General features: G+C 41.4%; 1 protein-coding gene across 10 annotated transcripts in view; it reads right to left on the bottom strand.

The window, feature by feature from the left end:
* NEO1 (neogenin 1) overlaps nt 1–23,467 on the bottom strand; it is a 388,142-nt gene that overhangs the window by 76,462 nt on the left and 288,213 nt on the right. For 6 of the 10 annotated variants that reach the window (XM_067555974.1, XM_067555969.1, XM_067555967.1 and 3 more), the window contains one exon: nt 445–664. In XM_067555974.1, the coding sequence (XP_067412075.1) occupies nt 445–664 (220 nt within the window). The remainder of the gene's footprint in view (nt 1–444; nt 665–23,467) is intronic. The other 4 variants (XM_067555971.1, XM_067555970.1, XM_067555973.1 and 1 more) reach the window with 1 other exon arrangement.

A 23,467-nucleotide genomic window follows, 5' to 3' on the forward strand; every position in this document is an offset into this window, starting at 1 on the left:
TGTGGTGTGGTGTCTATTGACTGTTTAAGGGCTAATATGGTACAAGAGTTTTCAGCACTATCAGCATCCCCATAGGTGGCGGTAAAGGCCACAACCAGTTTTAGTTATTAAGCACCGTGCACAAAGTATGCAGCTGACCCTTTGCAATGATTCAAAACCAGGCTGACTGATACCCACTTCATGAACATGATTCAGTTTCAAAAGTTCCAAAAAGTTTGTTTTTCAACTATATTTTACTTGTCCCTTGAAAATATCAAAGACTGCCAAGTCTAATTGTTTCCAGTAAAACTTCCGCAGCCCTTCTCACCCTTAAGCTTTTGGACACTATGTAGCCACTGTACATTTATGGTTTGCCATTAGAAACTAGCGTGAAGGGACAGTATTTGAGTTGTGAAAGGATGCAGAAAACGGAATTCAATCCAATTCACAAGCATAGGTCTTTACCTGTTTATACCTTCCTTGGTGTAGAATACTATATAGGTGAGGTTGTCTCCATGAGGATCTGATGCTGGTGTCCGCCACGTCAGTTTGATGAAGCGAGTAGAGACGAGGGAGGCCACGACATCCCGAGGGGCCGAAGGCAATGGTCCAGTTGTGGCTGGTGCTAGATGGTCAGTAGTGGCACTGGTCAGTGAAGTGGGAGGTAATGTTGGGATGGCAACATCTTGTCATGTGCAAACATTGGGGATTATGAAGGGCAAACATCAAGACGGTTTAAAAAAAGAAAACAGAAAAAAAAAAAAGAAATAAACAAAACCACGATGGGAAATAAAACAAAATGAACACACACAAAAAAGGCCATTAAACTGAAGGCTGACATGCAGGCAAAAGGTAACTACTGAAAACTAATGGGAAATATTAAAAGACACGTCACTGTAGAGAAAGCAGACCAAATCTCCATTGTAATGGAAGTGGCAAGGGAAAGGGAAGGGTGAGAATTGAGGATAAAATATCAACTCACAAGAGGACACATCAGTGCCCAACAATATTTTTCATTTTTTGTAAGAAAGAAAAAAAATCACCTTCCATTTGCTATTCAACAGTACATTCAAACCTGATTTTTTTATTTTATTTTGTTAAAATGCAGTATTAATTTTCACTCAGTTATAAAAAGCAATCTTTAGATGATATAAAGGTCATTAAAGAGGCACTGCAAGTTCTGATGTGCAAATTATGAGACAGGTTAGCAGGCTTCCAGTCACGTATCAAACTACAGCATCATCTACGGGCTTCGTAGTACCATGTTACTGGTATCTGAAAGAATTTAGGTTGTAATACAGTCAATGCATGTGATGCAGTGATATCCTTCCCATGAAATTTAGACAGGAGGGTTGTGTTTTTCCCAAGGTGCTTCTATATTCCACCCAAATCAGGTATTTCTCTCCAACAACAAATTGGTACTTATTATTAATTTTTAATGACAACATTTTAAAGGGTATTAACAATACCATACCTAATGTTGCTTCATGGCATGAAGAATGCTATGTAAACTTTGTTACAGATCATCTTGTATATCATCATATGTGATGCATCTGTACCAAAGCTGGGACAAATCTCTTGGATTAATATGTTAAAAGGTGGATAAGTGTAATGTGATGCATGTTAATATCAGCAGCTACTGTATGTAAATAGCTCAGTGCTAAATCCCATTAAAGCAATCCATGCAAGCCTCCACTAAATCTAGTGCTAATATTCTGTGTGGGAGAAGCCCAATTATATGCAGTACTACAGGCTGTGCAGGCACTTATTGGTAAAGTTGCTTGACATTTTCCATTACAAGATTTGTTTTTCAGTTGCTTACAGCTTTGCCAACAACTTAAACTATTCAGGCTGACTTGTTTTTGGAAGTTCCATCTAAAATGGTTCAGCCATTTCCAAGAATGTGGTTAGGGAACTACACATATTCCAACCACTCTTACAAACATATTGTAGAAAAGCCCGAGGGCCCCCATGATCTGATGTGCCAACTTGACATTTTACAATGTGGACCCTAGACTCAGGAGTCCACAAGCAAAAAGTCCAATTCACTAACTGTCCACATTCCAAGCTGTGAAGTATTATTGCACCTTCACAGTTTTTTTGAAAATAATTTTGTACTTTATTTTACATTAACCATGTGTGAGCCTAATCACTATGTCCTAAATATTACTGCAGCAACATCTGAACAAGCACTCATTGAACTGTCTGTCATTATGATTGCTTGGATAATGGAGATGTTTTTGACGTTCTTTGAAATTGGGATTAAACTGGTATTTACAATAAACTAGAAACAACTCTGATATTTAGCTTGCAGCACTTTTCAGGCTTTACATTTAACTATAGACACTTTAGTAGAGGCTCTGGTGTGAATTATTAACATTTGCAGAAATTTGCCTCGCTCTTTAGCTAATGGTACAGAATATACTATTAAAATGTTTTTATGCAGTTATGATATCAATAGGAAGAAGGAGGAAGTAACTGATTGTTGTGCACCAGAGGCACAGAGGGACAACTGCAGTGTTGGTGGATGATATGAACTTCTGTCATGAGTGGCAAGGACAAAGCTACAGACACATCCACAGAATAAAATAACGTTACAGTTGCATGAACAACAAACAAGACAGCAAATCATCGCAGTCACTAAAAGTCAGGGCTATTGACAGTGTTGTTCAAAGAAGCTTAATTTTAAATTCGAAATCTGAAAACTGTCAACAAAATATTGTCTCAGTCTTGACACAGCAGAACTCTCTCTTCTCCTAGTTTCCATTTCTTAAACAACTGACAACAATGGCTAACGCATTATATACAATACACTTACAACCACACGTAAAGGTTAGTTTAAGCTTTGTATCACATTCATATTGGAAGTTCAGACCTTAAAAAAAAAACAACAAAAAAACCCACTGTTTTTCTGGTATAGTAGCTAGAAGTGATAGTCATTGGCTGATAGCCTGGAATATTTGCTTTGATCAGAACTACAGAATGTGACAAAGTCTATGATCAGAATTACTTAATATGAAACGATCACACACGCAAAGCCTCAAAGACTGAAATGCTCTTCTTGGGTCAAAGGACCACAGCACATAAGTCTCCACCTCTCTTCTCTTCCTCCTTTGACTGAGACTTTGCATTCCCTCCACTGACTGGGAAATTGGCAACAACTGTAACTCCTCCCCACATATCTCATTTGCCATTCTGCCTATGGCCACTATAACTGCCAGGTAGTCCCACCTCTGCTCAAATTCCCAACTTTTTTAAAATCTCCTCTCAGCCCTTGCCTACATTGGCAATTTCTGGGGAAAGGGCAGGTGTAGCTATCATGGCCATTAAATTCCAGTGACATTGATGTTATTGCTGGAGTACTGTGATGAGAATCTTTTTACTTTAAGAAGAGTAATTTGAAGAGATTGTCTAAGGCACCCAGAACCTGGGATAGGTGTGTGTTTGCTGCAGAGTCATATAAACTGAAATACAACAAACTGAACAACCCCTCCAAATACTGGCATGCACAGAATGTCACTGGCTCTTTTCAGACAAACTACGTAGCGCAGTCAACATTCCCATCTGCAAACAACTCCACTAGCTTCTCATCCATTTCAGAATCCAATCCGCTTTTCCCCCTTATGTCTTTGTGGATTACTTACAGACCTTGGGCCAGACTTGGGTCCTTATTCTTCGGGCAAATAAGAGCTGCAGCAACCCAGGAGAGATGTGAGTGCACATGGTCTTACATTGCTTCACCATGTACTTGTAGGTGTATGGCTGGTACCAAAGGATAAAGGGGGCAAAGCAGGGGAATAGCATTCATCTAAGAGTTTAAATGCATGCTTAATCTTAAGAATGTTCATAGTCCCATTTAAGTGAAAGGGGCTCCTCTGAAGCTTGTATTTAAGCACCTGCCTCAGTCTTTCACTGGACTGAGGCCCTAATCACTGACACCCTTTATACTCCCTCAAAACAATCTTGCCATTTTGGATGAAAATATGGCAGCTTCTGTATGGCTTCTGTAATCATGAATACTCTCCCTGCATATCTGAAGATTCTCAATCTCATTTTACATTCCAATTGAAAACATATTTTCCCCCTCTGCAGATTTTATTTCCTCTCCTTCTACTATTATCTCTGTTACTTTATTATTTAACTCCATTAAGTACTTTGGGATTCAGTTTGTGTGAAGGGTGCTATGCAAGTATCCAAAACATAGTTGTATTGTACTGCACAGATGCCACGTCAGTCAGCCAAATGTCTTCTGAAGTGGTCCATCCCTGACTGCTCCACTGCCACAAGGTGACATTTTCATATGCTCCTACGTGGGTTTGGAGTCTAAATTCCATTCCAAGATGACTTAGATTCCTAGCTCAGTTAAGCACTTCTGAAAACTTTACCCACATAATTGCACTTAGCAGCACTCTCATTGGCTTAATACTCAAAGAAAGTTAATTACAGCTGAAGAAAGAAAATTACAGTTAATTTTAGCGGCTCAGCCTAATTCCAGGAAGAATGATGGAAACAAATACCTGTATTATGAATTTAAAAAGAAAAAAAATTAAACTCAGTAGTAAATCTTTTCCCACGATAGCACAAAATCTTTTCCTGAAATCCAACACTTCTTGATGTTCTAATTTCAAAATATGTATCTTCATCTTACTTTAGATTAATGTTTTGGTTTCTCTTATGATGCCTTGGTAATATTGTCAGATGATTTATTTAAATTATAAGCTCTTCGGGGTAGGGGACATATCTATATTTGCAGATCACCATGTTAATTAAAGGAGTTTTACATAAAAGTTTTTAAATAATTGCACTGAAACCAAAGTACCTGCTGAAATCTGCCCATAAAAAGTAGCTCTAATGAATTTTTTTAATTCACATATTTAATTTAAACCATGTTCCATTTATTAATATATTCGTCTCCACATATAATGAAACACACCCATCATTTGCTTGAGGTAATCTGTACAGTGTATTTGAGGAACCTGCAGGCATCAAGCTGAAGCATCTGGGAGAGCTGCCAAGATTTCCCAGATCAACAAAAACTCAGTTGTGTCTTGTGTAAGACTAGAGATTGGAAATACTTCTCCTGACAGCATTGTAGGTAGATCACTCAAACACAACAAAAACCAGCAGGGTATGAAAAATAAATCATGAACCAAATAAACACATGAAGGACTTGTAAATTGTACATGTAAAGTAAGCAAGGAATAGGCAAGCAAACTCATCCATGGGAAGCAGCAATTAAATATCAAGTTGATAGCAAATTGGTACTGTTGATAGCTATGGTATGCATTTAGAAGGCTAGGTTATTTCCTCTCCGCCCCCCCTTTATCTTTCAAAATGCCTTGAGTGCCATTACAAACTGATTTGTACACAGATATGTGAGCAGAATGTTGAGCAGTGCAGAGCTATGTCAATTAATAATTACACTAAAATTAGTTTTAATGCCAATAATGGAAACCACTTTATTTCCTCAAACTTTTCAACATGGTTTAACAAAGTATTTGTGAAACAAGTCTTTACATCCATTTAATAATTTTTTTCATTCCTCTGGAACATTCCCTTAAATTGCTATTTCTGGATAGTTTTGCATTAATCTCAATTTTTTTTAGCAGCATGTCAAAGATGCGTATTCAGGAAGTGATATGTTAAGAACATGGATAAAGAATCATGTTACAATGCCAGAAAGATGAAACAACAGATCAATCTTCTCAATCACTGCTGATAGAGATTTTTTTAAAATACATATTTTTGAATGGGCTCTCAAGGAAAATCCCCCCCCCCCCTCCCAAATACTCAATCTAGTGCCCAACCATAGCTGCAAAATCCACAGAGACTATTTTCCTTGAATATCTTTTGAAAGAAATGGTTCAGGAGAACCACAACTGATATTAAATAAATCAGTCCCCCTTACACTTTAAATAGCAGTTCCATTGTGTTGAAAAGGTTATCATTAATAATTATATGGTTGCTAAAAGTACATTTAGGGAAATGCAGAAACAAATGACTTAACTGCTTGACCAATGGACACTGAAAAGAGGCCGATTTATCGGTCAGAACCATAAAGACTGGATAAACATTTTAAAATCTTATGAAAACAAAACATTGCTCTTTCTGCTCCAAGAATGACGTTTTCCAATGCATTTTGTAGTAAACTCAGCAACAAAACATGAGATGCTTGTATTATGAGACCTAAACTGATGCAGATGATCTTTAACTACCAAGATGAGTGGTCACTGCAAGCACTGGGCATTCAGTACGTCTCCAGCTATGACGTATGGGATTCATATCAAATGTTACCGTGTAGGAAACAAATGACTAATCTACAATTAAAAAATAGAAAAATACATTTTTCATCAGCCACAAAGATATAAATGTTCTGCCAGACATCATAATGTATGTGTTGTACAGATTTCCCACACATAGCTCTGCCAATTTGCTTAGGCCATGGCCTGAAACATCCCATGTGTAAGATATGCAAAAAGTGAATTCCAGCTAAAACAAGCTTAACATAAATCCTACTGACTCAACTAAAGAGAAGATTCCTTAACACGCACCTGACAGATCTGCAGATCACATGGTTCCCTGTTAGTCCCAGCTGTGGCAATATGCAGAATGAATACTTTGGAGCACTAATTGCTCAAGTCTGTTCTGTCAAATTATTACTTAGCAAGCATTCTAGTAGTAGGGCCTGTCTTGAGCAGTGACTACCTATTGCGACAATTGTATCAAAATGTTTTGTAATGGGCACAAATATCCATAGGAGTCTAGACTGAAACCAAAATCATTTTTATTGGCAACTTAATACAGATCTGAAGCCAGGTCTCCAGTTGTGAAAACACAGTATAAAACATTCCATTGGTGGTTTTCCACCCAGTAAAAAAGTGATGTTGTCAACTAGATTTTGATGGGGGGAGGCAGAACTAATTCCAATGTATTTAAATGATGTTATTCTATGATAAACACTTCAAAATGCTAAAATGTTCTCTATCAAAAACATCACTCCCAAGGGCTACTAAGATTAAATGTTTTATTGCTTAGCTAATTATTATGAATATTTTCCATGCTGTCTAGCCCCTCCGGTTTAGATTTCCCTTTTCCTCTCTCTTTCTTTCCAATTGCACACAATGGCATAGTCACAGCTTTTCCTCCTACTTTAGGTAATAGCATTCCAATACCAACAGCCTAACACCGACTATACCAAATGAAAACAAAAAAAAAGTAAATTAAAATGGTTATCATAAGAATGGCGAGCAAGGTGATTTTAAATCACTCCAAAGTAATGGTTTATAACGGCAGGTTTTATTATGCATCAGACATACTAAAGAGAGAGATGTATATAGTGAAGTGTTTTTCTAGTGGCCAGTACACCAAATTAATGTCAGAAATCCTGCATTCTGCTGGCAGCATTGCCATTCAGTATTACTGGTTGAATGACCATGGAAAAATCGAACTCTCTGTGCCTCAGTTTATGGATCTGCAAAATAAGGATACTGCTACTACAATCTACCTAGTAAAGACATAGATTGTAACTGAGAATTACTTAACATTTATGAGCACTCAGAGTCTTGAATAAAAAAAAGACCATACAGAACACTGCAATAGCAAAGGAAAACCCATTTTAAGATTATAAACACAGTGATCAATGTTATAGTTGTTTGAGAACAAGGAAACCTTTGGCTTGGCTTGCAACAGTATATTAAACTTCTTAAAAAAACTGCAAATTACCATTTCACCAAAAAATCATGAACTAAGTAATTCAAAATGTTTGAATGCTTTATCCTCTTTAATTGAAAAAGTTAAAATAAAGATCTCATAAGAACCATATTACCAACTTTGAATTTAGTTATTCTGGCAAGGTTATTTACTTGTTAAAACAATAGCCTCTTCTATGTAGGCTGACAATCAAGGATTACTTAATGCTAGGCCAGAATATGAATTTGAAACATGTCTCAATTCCATCAAAAGCACTGTTTGCTCAGTTTTGAGCATCACAGAGTGCCCTCTCCTCCTCCTATATTTAGTGATAGAATATTTATCTTTGGTCTTAGTTAGGAGGCTGTGATACTTCAAACAATATTAATCACAAGCCACATTCATCAGCTAATCAATCTGACACTTGCCTTTGCAGAATTAAGCAATACAGCATTACCTGGTGGCAATGTTATCATCATTAAATAATCTCACCAGTACTTATGTGCTATATCTTATCTTTCAAAGGGTAGCCCCCCATCTTGTATCGTTCTTGTATCTACCTCTTCTCTTTTCTTATGCTTAGATTAAGTTTTTCAGTGCAGGGACTATCTTTTTGTTATTCCTAACAGTGCACTAGGTGCTATTAATACATTAGTGGGCGATAGAAGTCCAGTTCTCACTGGACAAGTGTTCATATCAATAAAACGGACACTTTTGGTGTCAGTCTCAGCTGATCAGGCATGGTGACTGAATTACTTCCTCACTTTGTAAGAGTTACTCAGTACCAACACACCTGCATTACACCTCTCTTGGGGCTTGTCTACATGGACATTTAGTTCGTGGCAAGCTACGGTGTGAACCTAGCCTGTGCTAGCCTGTCACAGTCTAACTATGCACATTCTGCTGATGCGCATTAACAGACCACTAATGTACTCTGACTTAGTCCTGTTTCAAAGAGCAGTAAATCAAACCACTCTAAGAAACTCTTAATATGTGTCAGCAGGGTGCACATGAATGGTTAGACCAAGGCAAGCTAGTGCGGGACAGATTCACACCTCAGCTTGCTGCTCTCTAATTGTTTGTGTAGACAAGCCCATAGTATAGTAGCAGGATATATCAAACAAAGAGGACACTCAGTATGTGAAGAGAAGTATAGGGGACTGATTTCTGCTTGGTGGATGTGTGTGTGTGTCTGTTGCAGTCAAGATTGTTTACTAGAGTGTTTTGTACAGCAAGAGACATTTTCCCCCCTCTCTAAAGAAGTTTGACTGAAAAATAAAACATTCAGAAGGCAAGTCCTTCTAGATGGGACAACTGTGGTGGTCATTAGATCTAGTGACCTGACACACTGGCACTAAACATCAAATTGCATGCATCATTCAGGAATGCAGAGCATGTCTGGTTATACCATGACACAGTGAAAAGACAGAAAAAAGGCTGTGTGACTATACATTAGTACTGAACTGCCTAGTGGAGGCAAAGTCTCTAAAGACTCACAAAGAATGGAAATTTACTGGAGTTTTCATTTTTAATATATATAAAAAAAGATAGCTCAGATGCATTATATTATTTTGCGATGTATTAATTGGAAATCAGTTAAGGTTTAGTTTAGTGCATTAACAACATTTGGCATTCAAAGAATTTCACCAGAAGGTGAGAGGAGAGATGTTTAGATTTATGATTTGGCTGAACTTGTTTTGAGTTGGTATATTTTTATACTAAAAGATTATTTGATATATATGTTCACATGCAACAGTGTGCTAATATTCACTGGAAGAATCTCTACAATTAATCAAGGAAAGATCCAGGGGGACATCTATTACCAAACTCTAGTATTTAGAAGTCCAGAGATATTTTGTGGATATATTTACATAATGTCAAAAGTAAATGTAATATTTTGCATTTCTGTAGCAATTTGCATTTCAGGGTCTCAAAGCATTTTACAAAAAGTAAGGAGTTACTCAATAATCCCTATGAAGCAGTGTAACATGATCATCATTTTACGGATGGTAAAACTGAGGCACAGACAGATTAAATGAATTGTCCAAGGCAACACAGGAAGTCTGTGGAATAACTAAATAGTATCCTGATTTCTCAAATTCTTGCTCTGTGGTTAAAGCACATAATTATCTTCCTTTCATTGGCATATGGAATAAGTACAGTATTCAGGATTGTTAGGCCACAATATAATGAAATCTGCACCCTCCTTGGTAGGTCATGACAATTTAAGAACTGAAAACAAAAGTATCAACTACCTCTTGATCTCCATGTATGGACAAAATCAACCTACTTAAAATTATATGAAGATGTTTATATACAATTTCTTCCCTCTTCCCTCCCCTCCCGCCCCCCATGTAGTGAATTCTAAAATGAGAGCAAACATAGGAGATTTGAGATGCTTTCTTATGGCAACCTCCTTGGAGTAGCTTATGGTAAATCTGGGAAATAGGACGGCTATCTAAATTCCAGCTGATGTGAACCACCCGCAAAAGCTCACAAAAAAGTAGGACTATATTCATTATAAAAAGCTATTATAATCTCTGAATGTGTGTTCATTTCATTCTGCCCTGAAGACAATACATGGATACTGTGTATATTCTGTGAACATACATACATTCAGATGTGTACAGTTTTGGCAATGAATATATTTAAAAAAATATTTCATTGTAAACTTTTAAAGGAAATCATAAAATCCAGGATAATAAAGAACACTCCTCCCAAATTCATGGCATTGTGAAATGTTTTGCATTAAAGGAAGGAATTTGATTTTTTCCTGCCATAGTATAGAGTCATTAAAAAAGGTGTGACAGACCTCACTGACGCATCACACACAGCAGTGAGTCCAGAGAGGAAGGCAGCCTCTCCTATAATCCTAGCCCAAAATGCTGCATTTCAGATAAGATATCAGGATTCAACAGAAGGGAGGTAAAAAGAAAAAGGAACTCAATATGTTTCTCATCACAACAGACACGGACTACTAAAAAGAAGGGAAAAACCCCAAAACACATTCATAGCTTCTTCCCCCAAGAGACCTGCAAACCTAATGGCTCAGAAATGGGCTTTGCGGCTCGAGTAAAACCCAACCACAACTGCATATTCCAAAATGAAGTAAACAACACACTGAAACATTTTAACACCAGTTTTCTAATATCCTGTCCCCAAAAACACTTAAATAAAAAAAAAACCAACCCTAAGCCAATGACAGCATATACCAAGGCACCACAAAATACATCCTGTATAGACTGTTCTGGGAACGTAAATATTCTTCAAATTGAAATCTTATGCAGGATTGAAATCTCTTAAGAAAAGTGGAGTCTTCAGCAGTGTGTGGTAGTTTGACTTCAATTTCTCGTAACAGTAGAAAGCAACAATTTGATTCTGACAGCCAATACACTATATTTGAATGTAAATAGTTCTTTACAGAGAGGTTACAAATAAAAACACAGTACACATTGGAAGAAACATTTATTTCTACTGCATGTGGAGCCATATACAGGAAATTTACACAGTTGAGGAGTCAGACTGCAGCAACACTACCTCCCAGCTGTGATCTCATTAGGAATCTGCTACTGACCTGCTGAGTAATCTTGGGCAAATCACTTCACTTATTTGTATCTGCTTCTTTGTCTGTCTTGTCTATTTAGACTGTAAGCTCTTCTGGGCAGACACTGTCTTTCACTTTTCATTTAATTGTTTGTCCAGTCCCTAGCACAATGAACCCCAATTTCTGTTGGTTGTAAGCACTAATGTAATACAAACCACAACAATAATCTCACAAAACAAGATGGCTTGGGCCTAATATTCAGATGGCAAACTTCCAAGGAACACCTATAGTGGTATTGTGCATTGTTACTGACTCATGATGCTAAGTTTATTCAGGTGTAGTACTTTTAAAGAGACTATCAAGGATTCCCACCATCTGGGATGGGCATTCTTTCAAAAAATTGCAGTATAAATTGAAATATGTGAATAACTTTTAAAACTGTGGCTGGTGATTTGCTGGGTGGCATTCTAGCTCTAGCACAGAACACTTGTGGGTTCCTGCCCATAAAAGCTTGTGCCCAAATAAATTTGTTAGTCTTTAAGGTGCCACAGAACTCTCGCTGTTTTGCTAAAAACAGACTAACACGGCTACCTTTCTGGAACTCAAACCTACCAATTCTCTCCTTGCAGTTTCAACTGGATAAAATGGTTACTAACCTTCTATAACTGTTGTTCTTTCAAGATGTGTTACTCATGTCCATTCCATGTCAGGTGTGTGTGTGCCCACATGGACAGGTGCAGGAGATTTTTCACTCAGTGGTATCTGTACAGCCTTTAGGCAGTACAGCGTGGCATCTGTTTGGTCAGAGAACAACCCTGCACCATCGAAGGGGAAGTCCAAGAGGGACTGCTATACCCCTGCAGATAGCCTCATGGCTACAGTCATTCGGCCTATCTGCATAGAGACAGTGGATGCCATTGTTCTGGCTGCTGAGTTGGCCGCCTCAAAGGATGCCTGAAGGGAAGCTGACTCGCCCTCCTCCAAAATAGCCACAAACTGCTGCTTAGATTCCTGGGGCAAGGAGTCAGCGAATTTGGCCATATATTGCCATATATTATAGTCATCTCTCCTCAGCAAGGCTTTTTTGTTTGATATGCAGAGCTGGAAACTAGCAGTTGAATAAATCTTTCTGCCAAAGAGGTCCAACTACTTCATGTCTTTATTCTTGGAGGGTTATCTGTCTTTCGTTGGCGGCTAACATTACCAGCAACCCAGGGGATGGGTCTGAGTACATGTACTCGAACCCCTAGGCAGGCACATAATATTTTTTCTCAGCCCTTTTAGATGTAGAGGGGCAGAGAGGAGAGGGTTTGCCATAAAGCCTTGATAAGCTTGACAACTCCCTCGTGAATGGGAAGACCCACTCTAGAAGGGGCTGCTGCTGCTGCCAAAAAGTCAAAGAGCCCATCGTGGGCTCCATCAGCTCCTCCGTCTTCAAGCTCAGATTCGCAGCAACACTCAAGTAGCTCCTGGTACGCTCTGCAGTTGTCCTGCAGAACCGTGGCAGAAGAACCCGGAACCACCTCATCAGGCGATGATGATGATAAGGCAGGTAAGAGCGGAGTTGGCAACTGTTATTCTGCAGCCAGGGTAGCCTCTTCCAGGGGTACTGCTGAAGCCCCCACTGCTTGGTCTGGTTCCTAATCCCAGTCTGGGGGCAAGTGCGACACGGTCGCTGAACATCTCTCAAATGTTCCCGAGATTGACTGTTGCACCCGTGACTTTGGGGCAGAAGGGAATCCCCATGGCTCATCCCCTATTCCCTGTTTGTCCTTCTGAGGGGCCGGGAAGCACCCCCTTCCGGCATGCAGCTTCTTGTGCTGCTTCTTTGGAAGCAGGGATGATGACTGGTGCTGGGATGAACTTGGTGCCAGCGGGGAGCTTCGAGTAGTTGCCGATATATGGTGTGTGGAGTTTGAGCGGCCAGGCTCAGAGTCTGGTCTGAGAGCAGACTCCATCAGGAGTGCTCTTAACCTGATGTCCTGGTTCTTGATCCTGCACTTATCTTGGAAGTTGTTTTCCCCAGACACTTTAAGCAGCTCTGGCGAGGATCGTTTATGGGCATGGGCTTTTTACATGAAGCACATGGTTTGAAGCCATGGTTTGAAGCTATGTCCCTCAGGACTAAAACTACAACCATCTCTAATTACTAACAAAAAAATTCACTTATCGAACAAACTGTGTACACTAAATCTACATGAGACCACTGGTAGAAGGCTTGCTTGTCCTGAACTTTTGTGTAGTACTGATGGGTACTGTTATATTTTACTGCAGAGATGGCTGAAGCATTTCCTGCATATAGCATGTCTGCAAAGTGCTCTGCAATCCTTTCATATGAACAGCCCTGGATATTGGTAAGTAAATTATTATTGAAATGCCTCAATCTTCACAGATTCACAGACTTTAAGGTCAGAAGAGACCATCATGATAATCTAGTCTGATCCCCTGCACATCGCAGGCCACAGAACCTCATTCACCCACTCCTAAGAGACTCATAATCTCTGGCTGAGTTACTGAAGTTCTCAAATCATGATTTAAAGACTTCAAGTTACAGAGAATCTGCCATTTACACTAGTTTAAACCTGCAAGTGATGCATGCTCCATGCTGCAGGGAAAGGTGAAAAAAAACCCCAAGGACTCTGCCAATCTGACCTGAGGGAAAATTCCTTCCGGACCCCAAATATGGCCAGCATGTCGGAAAGACTCTTCAGCCACACATCTGGGAAAGAATTCTCTGTAGTAACTCAAGGCCCTCCCTAACTAGTGTCCCATCACCAGCTATTGGAGATATTTGCTGCTAGCAGTCACAGATTGGCTACATTCCATTGTAGGCAGTCCCATTATACCATCCCCTCCACAAACATATCAAGCTTAGCGTTGAAGACAGTTAGGTTTTTTATCCTCACTACTCGCTTTGGAAGGCTGTTCCAGAACTTCACTCCTCTGACTGTTAGAAACGTTTGTCTATTTCAGTACTGTGGGTATGTTATGCCACTTAAAGAACAGCTGTGACACCCTGAAGTTTGAAAAATATTATTTTTTGACACAATTCTATTCCTATTTCATATAATTATGATATTTTTGTATTTGTATTTCAAATAGATTTCTATGTTAAAATTCACATGCACCTGCTGCTTATTTATCATTTATTTATTCACTAGAGTGTTATACCTGACATGATAATCTTTATAGAAACCATCCAAGATGTCATGGAGGCTCAGGAATTCAAAAGAAGGAACAGATGAACTCTTAATAAAGATCTTGAGTTCCTAGTGATAGAGAACAAGTACAGACACAGAAACTGAAACATTATAAACAGTATTTTGGTCCTTCATCTTTCAGTATTTCTATTAAACATCAATTGTACTAAAACCCTCCCAAAACTTCTGTCACTAGCACAAACAGTTCTAAAAGGTCTGTATGTACGTCACAGCATACGGAAATTTGAGGTTACATTCCAACCACTTACGGTCATGGCTGGAGTCTGCACAAGAGGATGAAACATGAATTAATTTTTTTTTATTCAGTTAGCTGACCACTACCACAAAAACCCAGTTTATAAAGCAATTGCAGTAAAAATGTTGTAGAAGAAAAGAATGAAATAGGCTCTTCTCTCTAACCCAAAGGTGAAATATTTATCACTGAGACAGCAAAATGTGGCTTCTTCATGACCTAGACTGACACAACTAGGAAAGCAGATTTAGGAATGGCTTCATTTTTTCCTTATTCCTCCCACAGTACCTTTAATATTAGTGCATCAGTACCAAAACCAGACACCTGTCTTTTTAAAGAGTTTGGCTCTGCCCCTTGCCCCTGTGATGAGAAACATCTTTAAAAAAAAAAATTCACATATGGATATTTTTAAGGCAGTAACAAGTTTTCACTTCAGTTTCTACACTGAAATTAGACAAACAAGCACATTATTTAAAACTGAAATCCCTAGTTTTATGCCTTATTTTTTTAACAATGCTTTGAGCCTGCTACAAAAACTCATCTCTATTTAGAATGCCTTCTTGACAGCATAACACAAAAATTAGGATACAGCTGTAGGAAATTAATCTTCTCCCACATTTAATATTTTAACTATATTAATTCCATTGCATATACAGCCAAATCGTAAAATAAACCTCTTTTTTCCCTTCTTCTCCAAATGGTGTTCTGCTGTCTGACTACGATATTACTGTATAATTTAACAAATTTGAAATACAATCAAACAATTAAAAAAAGTCACACATTAGTTCCCTTCTGGTGCAAGACTAAAAACTGATTTTTCCCCTCTCCACATAGAGTAAGAGGTTAGGATCAATTACAAATCAAAGCTTGCTGTGCCAAATTATTATTTATGAATAATAAAGGGAGGAGAAAATCCTTTGATAGAATTGTCATGTAGCTACAAACCTGAAAATCTATTAATGACACTCACTCATTATATGATGTTATAGTTCTTGGCGCTAAGGAATGTCACAAAAGAGGAGGTTACTTACCTGTAACTGGAGGTTCTTTAAGATGTGTGATCCCTAGCTATATTCCACGTGTAGATATGCATGTCCGCCATGCGTCTGAGTCCAGAAGTGTTTCTTAGCAGTGTCCATTGACCCACACATGTAGTGCGTCCCCTGGTGCTTCCAGCTGAGGGTATAATAGGCAGTGCAGGTCAATGCCTCTCTAGTATTCTCTTGCTGTTATGGAATCCAGCCCAAAGCAGAGGGGATGGAAAGCGCGTAGTGGAATACAGATAAAGACCACATATCTCAAAGAACCTCCAGTTACAGGCAAGTAACCTCCTGTTCTTCGAGTGAGTGCCCCTATGTGTATTCCACAAATGGGTGACTTGTGAGCAGTGATTAGCGTGGAAGTGGGTGCGAGGATGCCAAAGGAAGTGCGGTTTGCAGTACGGCTTGGCCTATGGCAGCGTCTGTAGCTGCCGCTTGTGCAATGGCAGAGTGCACTGTGAATGTGTGGACAGAACACCATGTAGCTGTACGGCAGATGTCTTGTCAGGACACGTCCACTAGCGAGGACAATGTGGCAGCTTGCGCTTGCATGGAGCACGCAGTGACTCTATGAGGTGGGTATGTGTTGGATTGGTTATAGCATTCGCAGATGCTCTGCTGGATATGCACTGGAACAAAAGGACCATTCAGCGATGGCCACAAACAGTTTTGGCAACGTGCGAAAGGGACGAGTCCTATGTAGGAAGAATGTCAGAAATTGAGGGAATGCAAAGTTCTGCCAGCAGGGGAAGCATGTGATTTGGGATGAAAACCAGCAGGTGGATGCTCTGATTTAGATGGAATTCCGACACCACATTTGGGAGGAATTTGAAGTGCAGCCGCAAGGACAATTTGTCCTTGTGGAATATCATGACGGACGGACGGACACGGGACGGGTCCGCCGTCATGGCTGCTAGTTCACTGACCAATCTGGCTGACGTAATGGCTACCAAGAATGTCACTTTCACTGAGAGGTGGAAGAGGTAGCATGTTGCCAGTGGTTTAAAGGATGGCTTCACAAGGGTGTACAGAATGAGATTAAGGTCCCACGGAGGTTTGGGCTTGAGAACAGGGGGAAAAGCGATGAGTAAACCCTTGAGGAAGCAGACAATGCTGAGATGTGTAAAGATCAAGGCACTGTCCATGAGAGGTAGAAAGGCAGTGAGTGCTGCCAGGTGCACTTGTATAGAACTGAGTGCTAGGCTTGATGTCTTGAGGGCGAGGAGGTAGTAGAGGATGACTGGAATAGACACCGTGTTCAGTGAATGGCAGTGGCAGTGAGCCCATGTTGTAAAGTGTTTCCATTCAGCTTGGTAACAGGCTCCGGTGGAGTCTCTCCTGCTTTGGGTAAGGATTTGTCGCACCAGGATAGAACCATCCAAATACCAGGCTGTGAGGTGAAGAGAGCCCGGATTGGGATGACAGATCTTCCTGTGATCTTGTGTGAGTAGATCAGGGAGTGAACAGAAGCGGTGTGGTGTGTGGATGGAGAGTCTGAGGAGGCGAGAGAAACAGAACTTAAGGGGCCAGAATGGGTCTACAAGTATAATGATGACTCTAGCCAAGCGAACCTTGCGTCGCACCTATGGTGGGAAAGGTGTAGCGCAGGTCACCTGTCTGTGGAGGAGGAGAGCGTCGCCCTAAGAGCCATCTCCTACTGCTCCCCTGGAATAATATTGGGCAGCTTTCAGTTCTCATGAGTGGCAAAGAGGTCCCATCGGGGGGTGCCCCACTTCACAGAGAGATATCGAAGAGTGGCATCATGTAATCCCACTCGTGACTGCGGTAGAGAGTCCTGCTGAGAGTGTCAACTAGGGAATTCTGGGTGCCCAGTATATATGTGGCTTGAAGCATCACATAGTTCTTGATGCACCAGTTCCAAAGCTGGACTGATTTGGAGCAGAGGGAGGGAGACCTGGCACTGCCCTGCTTGTTGATGTACACCACTGCTGTGATGTTGCCAGAGAGCAGTTGGATGTGGGAGGGACTGAATGAGTGGGAGGAAGGCCTGGCACACTAACCCAACTACCCACTGTTCTAGCCGTTTATGTGGATCTTGGCTTCCCACGGTGTCCACATGCTTTGAGCCATGTGTTGGTCCACGAAGGCTCCCCACTCAGAGGGGTCCATTATGGTGGTGGTCTGCAGTGTGGGATGGCTGAGGGGGGTACTGATTATGATCTTGGTAGGGTTGGACCACCATGTGAGACAGGACAGCACATCTGGGGAATGACGACCATGCATCCATAGGGTCTCTGTTGGGTCTGTATATGGAAAGGAGCCAAACTTCAAAATAACGCATATGGAGACGTGTGGTGTCATGTAGTCGCAGTCTGCCATACGTCCAAGGAGGAGAAACAATGATGGACCATGGTGAGTGGTCTGCAATGAACATCCTTGATGAGGGCTGTGCTGGAAGCGGTCTGCTGAAAGGCTCTTGCAACAACAGAGTCGAGCCATGCGCCAATAAAATTTATAGTCTGCGTAGGCATCAATACTGAGTTCTCTTTTTTGATGCAGATACCCAGAGATGCCAGGAGACTGCGAAGGCAAGGATCACGGAGATTGCTTCCTGGCATGATAGCACCACCAGAAGCCAGTCATCAAGGTATACTTGGTCTACCAAGTAACCAAGACGGCATATCTGGGCTGCTACCACAGCAAACACTGTCACTGTGCCAAATGAGAGGACTCAAAATTGGTAGTGTTGGTGTCCTACCCGAAAATAGAGAAACTTACGGTGGGCCGAGTGAATATACACATGGAAGCAAGCATCCCCCATGTTGAGAGATAGGAATCAGGCTTCTTGGGAGAGGGAGGGGATAATCGATGCTAGCCAGACCATATGGAATTTGGACTCTATGATAAAAGCACTCGAAGATCAAGAATGGGGTGGCGCCCTCTGCCCTTCTTTGTTATTAGGAACTACAGTGAGTAGAAGCTGTGTCCCCTGTAGTGAGGTGGGACAAGCTCTATCAGCTCTTGAAGAGCAAAGCGTACGCTTCTTGTTGGAGAATGAATTGATGGATGGGTCCTCGGGGAGGGGCGGGTTGATGCAGTGGTAATGAGAGGAATTCTATGGAGTATCTGTACACAACTATCTGTGGTGATCTTGCAAAAACCGTGGGAGAATAAGGCAAGATGGCCCCCAAAGATGATATGGTGCACCACTGATGGTGCCGGAGGAGATTTGCGGGTCTCAACCTGCACATCAAAACTGAGGTTTTGCCTGTTGCTGGAAGAGGGTCAAGGCGATGGTTGTGGAGGAGGTGGGGAAGTGTGGTCATTGCTGACGTTGGTAGTAGACTGGGTAAGGAGCGTGTGGGTGAAACAGTTGCCTCTACTGTATGTGTCTCGGGGCTGGGATATATATACCCGGGGAACATAGCATGGCCCTGTAGTCCTTCAACAAGTGGAGCGATTTGTCTGTCTTCTTGTTGAGCAATTTGTTCTCATCAAAGAGCAGGTCTTGGATAGTATTGTGAACCTCTGAGGGGAAGCCAGACAATTTTAGCTATGAGTCCCAGTGCATAACGATCCCAGTCATTTAGAGAGCGAGAGAATGTGTCAGCCATGTGCACAGAAGCCTGGAGGCCCACCTTGGTGACCAGTTGCCTGGAATTGCTGCTGCTGTTCCGGTATCAGCTTGTCCTTGAACTCTGCTAGGCTGTTGTAGTTTTTAAAATCATACTTGGCTAGCATAGCCTGGTAGTTTGCAATCCAGTACTGTAATTCCACTGAAGAATATACCTTCCTGCCCAGCAGGTCCATCCTCTTTGTCACCCGGTCCAGAGGAATAGACTTCTGCGGGTGCTGGCATGCCTGCTCCGCTGCCGCACGGACAACCCAGAAAGTTCTTCCTCATAAATCAATGTTGCCGGTGGGCAAACAGGGGCCGGTCAATAGGATGCCTTAGATGGTGCCTGGTTGCAGTAGGGATCTCGGTAGGCCAGAAAGAAGGGTCCCTTGGATGTGGTGGTCCACATGGCTCGTGGTATCAGGCCTCAATGCTGTATCATATGCCAGGCAGTAAAGTGCTCTGTGCTGTGAGTCTGGACTTTGGCATGACATCAGAGAGAATGAGCATTCTGGCTCCAAGAACTCCTCTGATTCTGAAGACGGCTCCAGCAAAGGGGGGGACTGTTGGCACCAGAGGGCTGGGGTTCCAGCAATGGGATGGGCTTGTCTGGCAGCTACAGCAGCAGAGGTCCATCCTCCCGAGTAGGGATGTTGCGGGTGCTGGAGATGAGCAGAGATTGCGGGTAGGGCAGGATCAGTTCCTCTGCTGACAAGAAAGGCTCTGAGCATCCAGGAGTCCACGGTGTGCTGCAGAGGGACCTGTTGTTGTCTGCAGGGTCGGCTTGTTTGGGAGGCGCAAAGGTACCAGTGGAATAGGTGGAGTGTGTGCTGGTGAGCATTCCAGATGCGTGGCTACCGGGGTTGTCGTCAGTACCATTGGATCATGTTTGCGCCCAGCCTTACTCTCCACACAGGGAAGCTTGGGCACTGGTTCAGCCAGATCCATGCACAACGTCTCACCCCAGTCTACCCCAGGGAGGAAACACTGCATTTGGGATCAGTCTGTGGCAGGGATCTGTTCTTCTGCCTGTGAGAGTGATTTTTAATCTCATGCTGGAACTTGTCCTTGGCCTTCAGTACTGATGGTTTGGTGCATGCAAGGAGCTCGAAGGGGAGCTCATGGCCAGTGATGGTTGCTCTACAGGGGGGTCCAACAGTTCTGGATCCGACTGAGTCCTTGGTCTCAGCTTCCTCCATCAAGTATTTATCAAGGTGGACCTCTCAAGCTTCCCAGGGTCAGGGTGGGAAGGACTTGCAGAATGAGCAGCACACCGCACTGTGCACCTTGCCAAGGCAGTAGAGGCACGGCTAGTGCTCGTCACTCACAGAGAATGAGCATGGGCAGGAGGTGCAGTTTTTAAATCCTGGAATCCTGTGTGTCCCTGTGTAGACAAGCCCTTAGCCTCCATCTATGGTGAGTGTAAAAATGCAGTTTGATCTGCTCATGACTGTACAGCATGTGACTTAATACCAGCTGACATTTTGATTGCCTCTACACTGCAAAGCAATAGGGCTTGAACCCTGGATCCTGGCTTGACTCAGGCTGTGTGGGGTCCTGAAACCCTGGGTCCGAGCCCTGGATTAGCACAATTTGTATGCAGACAGAAGGGGGGGGAGGTGGCAAGTCTTGAACTTGAGTCTGAACTCTGGGTTTACTCTGCAGTGTAGACATATCCCTAGGATTTACTTCCCACACAAGACCAGATGGGAATTCTCAAATCTTTTTAGGTTTTTGATTCCTGGGGCAGAAGTAGTTACTCTTCACATATAGCAACTTGTCAATGATTTTTATTACTTTCTTCTCCCTTGTGTTCCATGATCCATTTTTAGCAGATTTCTTAAATATATCTTTATATCTAGCCAAGGATTCAAATTTTTCTGGAAAAATCTTATATTTAGTCTAAGTCTATAAACCAGTGATTTACAGGTGGCACACTTAGATTTCTGAAATCCATTTGTGTACCACAGGGTCTTTTTCTCATTTCCATTGCGCATGTTCTCTCTCTCTCCCTTCCCCTCCCTAACTCTCCCCCTCTTGTGGGAAGACGCAAAATAGCCTTAAGGAGGGATACCCAAAAGAATTATCCTTTGATTCATTAGAGAATTTTTGTTCTGTTTCAACAGTTCTTATTTTGCATAATTTCTTCGTATTTTTGTAGCTTCACACAATTCCATGGTATATTAAGTCAGCATTTTCTGTATTATAACTCTAACAGTACAACATTAGTTCTCAATTCACAATCTCTTCAACTCCAAAAAAATTAATTTAAAAAAATGCCTCCACATTAAACTGATGGGGAGTTGCCCAGAAACAGGTCTACCTTTGATATGTGCGTGGTAGTCCAAAGTAATGGCAAAATTAACATGTAGATTATTTGTCTCTGACCCACACAAATGAAGGTTGTCATGTATTTTATGGGAGAGGGCATTTGAAAAGATCCATATGGACTTTTTGAAATCAGACCACAAGCCTTTTCCATATAAAGTTTAGAAGTTCTTCTTGTACATGCATTCAGAGGAGCCAGGAGGACTTGACATGTGTGCTCTGAAACATCAAGCATCTCTTTATTTACCCTCTCAGAAGCCATGCCGACAGGAAGAAGGCTCCTTGAATGGGATGTGATCCCACATGGCTAGACTTTCCGCTGGGTGATATTTATCACTGCTATTTTCAGTAAGGTTGAGAACCATATTTCCCAAAGCTAATATGGTAAGACAGTTGAACCTCTCTCCCCCCCTTGGTTAGTCAGAACCTTTGCATTAGAACTACTGGTGGAAAAGAAGGAGAGCATCCTCTTCCCTACCTAGTGAATGGAAATGTAGCCTGCTGAAGAGCAACATTATGCTTTGACCAGAGCATTAACAGTTTTTTCTTGTGAACGGATCTAAAACTCAACATACCTAGGAACACTGGTGGGGAACACCCATCAATTTAGCCTATCTTTGAGCCTATCTTCCTTTACTGCCAGAGAAGTAGTTACCACAAACGTCTTTTTGGATACTACTCCGATCCACATACTAGGTTTCCTAACAGAAAGCATAATCCTAGTCTTCTCTGCTTGTTTTTGTGAAAAATTGTGGCCTGATTTGTTAATCTGGATCAGAAGCACCTTTTTAGCATGCCCAGTCCCTGAAGGTCTTGCTTGAAGAGACCAAGTGCTCGAAGCATGAACCCGCTCTGTGAGAGCACCTTATCGCCAGGTGGCATCTATGAGTGGAAGGAATTTGGAAATCCAGCTCTAATTGGAGATAGCCCTTAACTGGCACCAAACTAAAGAAGCTGAAATTGTTCGTCATTCAGATGTAATGTGAGAGCCTATTGGTGACTTGTTTGCATTGCACTCTCAGAGTCCATTGAGGTTATCTCATAAATCAATAAATAAAAATTGCATGTGTTACGGTATTGCTCAGAGGCCCCAAGCTGAGACAGAGAGTGTGAGAAAAGAAGTACCATCATCTCCACTTTACAACTGAGGAGTTAAGGCACAGAGTTAAGCAAATTGTCCAAGAGCCCCCTAGTCTGATGGAAAGCTGTGGAATGAACCCAGATCTTCTGCGTCCCCCTCCAGTGCCTTAGCCACAATTCCAGCCTTCCTCTAATTTAAGGGATGCCATGAATATTGTTGAAGGTATTCAACCCAATATCTGTAGTATGGTCCTTGCTGAAATCTGTTGGCCCTGACAACATCTTTCAACGAATTCTATTATGCCCTGTACCTAGAAACTATTCAGTTGCAGTTACATATGTCCATGAGACAATTAAAGTAAGATGGCACTTTAGATAGCTGATCATAAAACTTCTGTGGAGACTAAGATGAATCAATATAAACTGAGATAATCTATGCAGCAATGATGCCCCGATGGAGTTTCTTCAACAGCCACAGTCAGAAAGAACAGTTAGCCCAACCCGCATTTTTAAATATTCCTCAGAATTAGGATTTACATAGGAAGATACATCAGTGGAGGAGCCAATATCCATTCAGTGCAACCAGGAAAGGTGTGCTATTCTAACCAAGTTTGGCCTACAAAGTCAGAGTGTGTCTGCAATCCCAAACTCTTATGTTTCTCACAAAGTGATGGGTAGAGAAATAACAAATTCAAACATTTTCATAATTCAAATTTAGAGTTAATGCCCCAGTAAAGTAAAAGTGGGCAATTCACACTTCTTGGACCTAGTGTTTAT

Source organism: Emydura macquarii, unplaced genomic scaffold (assembly GCF_026122565.2).
Source record: "Emydura macquarii macquarii isolate MOO-44397 ecotype Brisbane River unplaced genomic scaffold, CSIRO-AGI_Emac_v2 contig_1644, whole genome shotgun sequence".
Lineage (NCBI taxonomy): Eukaryota > Metazoa > Chordata > Testudines > Chelidae > Emydura > Emydura macquarii.